Below are 4,172 nucleotides of genomic sequence, written 5' to 3' on the forward strand. Positions count from 1 at the left end.
TATATAATGTATAATATAATTAATATAAGATTATCATATAATATGATAATATTAAATATTATATTATATATTAAATAATATATTATTTAAGAGTTTCAATATAATATTGAGTGGGATATTACATAATTTATAATACTATTAAATAATTTATTTTGGAGAGAGCTAGATTATAATGTAAATGGTAACCCCTGAAGTTGTGCAACATGACAGCATTAATTTTGGATGAGTTCTTCCTTAATAACTCTCATTCCTCAAATCCTAATCATTTCTAATCCATCTCTCTCTCTCACAATAATAGTTCTACTTTGATTTTATTAGTTGGGATTAAAACTATGCATTTTCAACAAAATATCTAGCCATTAGGCCTTTTTGTTTATTTTAATTATTTAGCCTGTTAGTTATATACTCTATACTGAAGCTTTGCAGTTAATTGTTCTATTAAACACATAAACTCATGGATTTTCCATATACTGTAGCATTTTTATGTTGACTAGCAATGTCCCCCTGGATTAATAATTTGTAAGTGTGAAGAAGTTTCTAATTGGTAGAAACTTTAGTCATCATTTAATCAAATATTGATCTTTTACGAAAAAGCATCATTAAAGATTCCAGAAAATAAGGGGAACAAACTATACTTAAACACACATATTCTGACCTCAAGACCTTTACCCTTTTCATTAGTCATACCTGTGGTTAAAATATGAGTAGGTTTTCTTTTTATCTTCTCTAATTACACAAATTATTATCCCATATTATTTGGCTCCACAGCTTCTTCATGGTTTTTCACCTCTGCGTTTCTGAGGGTGTAGATTAAAGGGTTTAACATGGGAGTTACCACAGTATAAAACACAGACACAGCTTTATCAATAGGGAAGGTGATCATGGGACGAAGGTACACGAACAGACAGGGAACAAAGAATAGGACGACCACAGTGATATGGGAGGTGCAGGTAGAGAGAGCCTTCCGCGGTCCTTCCATGCTGTGAGTCTTTAGTGAGCAGAGGATTAGGACATACGAGCTAATAAGAAAAGAAAAAATGAGCATACACATCAGCCCACTGTTGGTGACAACGAAGAGTTCGAAGATGTGAGCATCAGTGCAGGAGAGTTTTAGCAGAGGGAAAAGGTCACAGATGAAATGGTCAATGACATTGGGGCCACAGAAGGGCAGCCAGACTATCAAAAGCATTTGAATCAGAGTGTGAAGAAATCCCCCGACCCATGCCATGGCCACCAGGAGGTCACACACCTGCCTGTTCATTGTGATCACCACGAGCAGAAAGATCTCAACTCCCCCAAAGAAATGTCCTGCAAAGAGCTGAGTCATGTACCCACTGAAGGAGATAGTTTTCTTTTCAGTGAATAAGTCAAATAGCATTTTGGGGGCTATGGCAGAAGAGCAGCAGCTATCTATGAAGGACAAGAAAGACAGAAAAAAATACCTAGGAGAGTCCAGGGTTGGGCTGGTGGTGATTGTCACCACAGTGAGTAGGTTGCCTACCATGGTGAGAAAGTAGATGAGTGTAAACACAGCGAACAAGAGTTTCTGTGCCTCTGCATTCTGTGTCAGGCCAAGCAAGATGAATTCTGTTACGTTGTTCACTTGCTTCATACATCCAGTTTGGCATTTGGATAACTGATTTATCTGTAAATAGCACAAGAAGTGCAATTTGGCACATACATTTTGAATAATAACATAATTTTAGTCAGGATTATTTTCTGTAGCACTGATGTAATCCCAGACTTTAAGTTGCGCCATATTATTCGTGACATAATGAACACACATTCCTCTTCTGTCTCATACACAGACACAGAGACACACACATACACATATTCATTTATACACACAAACATGATTTTACGATGTTGACATGTCAGGTATTTTTCCTATAATTGTACATGGATGGATATTCTCCCAATCACATTATAGTATTTTTTTCCCCATAGATAAACTAGAGTTAAAAAGAGGAGGAGCAAAGGTTTGAATTTGTGAATTGATTTCCTAGTTTCTTTTTTCTAGCCAATCATATTCCTGAGACTACAGTGCAGAGTTTGTTATTCTTGTTATTTTTAACTTGTTTCAGGGTAACTATAAAACATCAGATGGGTTCAAATTGAAATTAGAAATGATGCCACCACATTTCAGATCAACTGAACTGAGTGAATGTTTGAGGCTGTAGTAAGATAAGCCCTGGCAGTTAGATTTGTGAGTTTATGCCACATCCAAACAGGATTGTCTAAGAATACAATCAAACACGTCTGGAAGAGGATAAAACAGTATGATGCGAGGCAACATTCCCCGAATGTATCGGAAACTTTAGAATTAACTTGCAGAACTGCCATGTTAGATTTTAGGGCATTTTGCAAATCAAAACCCAACTTAAGACTGACTATGAAAAATTACATGGACCTGTTTAGAAAAGATAATTTTAAGGTAAGGAAACAAAAGCACCATAATTTATTGGACAGAGTGTTTTTTAGAATCAGATGCCGTATTTTTACATTCTATTTTCATTATTAGCCACATGATATTGTGTACAGATCTTAGTCTCACTGTGCTTAAACGTTTTCATATATAAAATGGGAAAAATAACAAATGGTATGGAGGAATTAAAGAATATCATAATTAAATATATCAAGCTTTGTATCCTAAAGGTAAACCTATACCTTACCACGTACTTCATATCTTGATCAAAGAACACAAATGAACAAAACCTTGCATATCATTATTTTTATCTTTAAATTATTTTATTGTGGTAATATTAAGAGAGAAATGAACTAAGTACTCAATTCAAGATAAACAAGCAATTATTTCAGAAAAAAAGATAATACAGAAGCACATTAGGCAGTGAAAAAATTAGACTTGATAACTAAATTCAAAAGCTTTTTGATATTTAAAAATATAAATAAAACTGAAGAAAACAAATGAGGTCAACAAGAAACAAATATAGCAATGCCACTAAAGAAGATTATTTGTGAAGAATATTTAAAAGGTATTATGTATAGTTCATAAAAGATTTCTAAATAATTGGATAGGTGTTTTTCAAAACAAAGTAAGTCTCTTCTTAATGCCATCATTAAAAAAAAGAAAAAGAGAAAAAAGAATAGCATGTATTTAAAGACTTCAGATAAAATATAGATCTTTACAAAACCAAAAAATAATGAAATCAACATATATTTCATCCATAGTGGATAAAGAATATTTTAAAATAAAAACATAATGGTATAAGATACAAAACAAAACTGATGCACTCAGCTACACGGAGATATGGAACACCCTGGAAAAACAATTGCAAGTATGACAGTTGTTACTATAGAAGCAGTTTTTAACAAATTAAAATATTCACTCACATCATTAAGATAAAATAAGGGTAAAACTAATAAAAAGACAATTCTCGGAAAAAACATTAAACATCTAAGAAGTCCTCTATTTCATAAGTTACCAAAGAATTGCAATTTAAAAACAGTGAAATACTGACAAATTGGCAAAGATTTATGACAGTTGTGTTATTCAGTAGTGGTGAATGTGTGTTGACATGAAACATTCTAGAAAGAAGTTTGACCCCTTATAATAAGGGTTGTATAACTAGTTATGACCCTTGGTACAGTATTCTTTATGTTTAGAAATCTACTCCAGATTAAAAAAAATAGAAAAAATTATATATACAAGTTGTGTTTCACAATATTTTTTATATTAATAAAAAGGTAAAAAATCCAAACATACATAAAGAGGAACAGTTAAATGAATTATAGTTATTATATGTCAGTGGACATTAAAGTTATTTGTGAAAGAATTGATGTGGAAAGTCTTTCAATATAATATTGAGTGGGGAAATACAAAATATAAAATAGTTTATATGTTATGACCCAAACTGTTTAAAATGCCATATATCCACTAAAAATATATCTGAAAAAAGTAAATAAAGGATAATAATGTTTATAAGAATAATGGGATTAAGGGAAATTTTAATGTTCTTTTAAAAAGTTTCTGATCTCAGTTTTCTATAGAGGGAATATATTACCTTTGCAGTCAGTAAAATAATTTAATAAAAGTTTTATTTTATTATCAAGTCAGACTTTGTAATACCCTGGGTAAATGTGTTTCTTAGTGGACTGAGTATTTTGGTCATTATGTATACAAATCTGTAACAGTAAAACACATTTAAATATAA

The 4,172-nt window shown here is 31.7% G+C and overlaps 1 protein-coding gene across 1 annotated transcript; it reads right to left on the reverse strand.

Moving 5' to 3' along the window:
• Positions 1-742: 742 nt before the first annotated feature.
• Positions 743-1,612, reverse strand: OR4C5 (olfactory receptor family 4 subfamily C member 5). The gene has a single exon (XM_010334410.2). It carries the CDS (start codon positions 1,610-1,612, stop codon positions 743-745), a length of 870 nt encoding a protein of 289 aa, XP_010332712.2.
• Positions 1,613-4,172: the final 2,560 nt, after the last annotated feature.

Source organism: Saimiri boliviensis, chromosome 6 (assembly GCF_048565385.1).
Source record: "Saimiri boliviensis isolate mSaiBol1 chromosome 6, mSaiBol1.pri, whole genome shotgun sequence".
Classification (NCBI taxonomy): domain Eukaryota; kingdom Metazoa; phylum Chordata; class Mammalia; order Primates; family Cebidae; genus Saimiri; species Saimiri boliviensis.

Excerpts from the sequence above, each read along its gene's own strand:
- OR4C5 (XM_010334410.2), bottom strand. The coding sequence starts at position 1,612 with ATGAAGCAAGTGAACAACGTAACAGAATTCATCTTGCTTGGCCTGACA.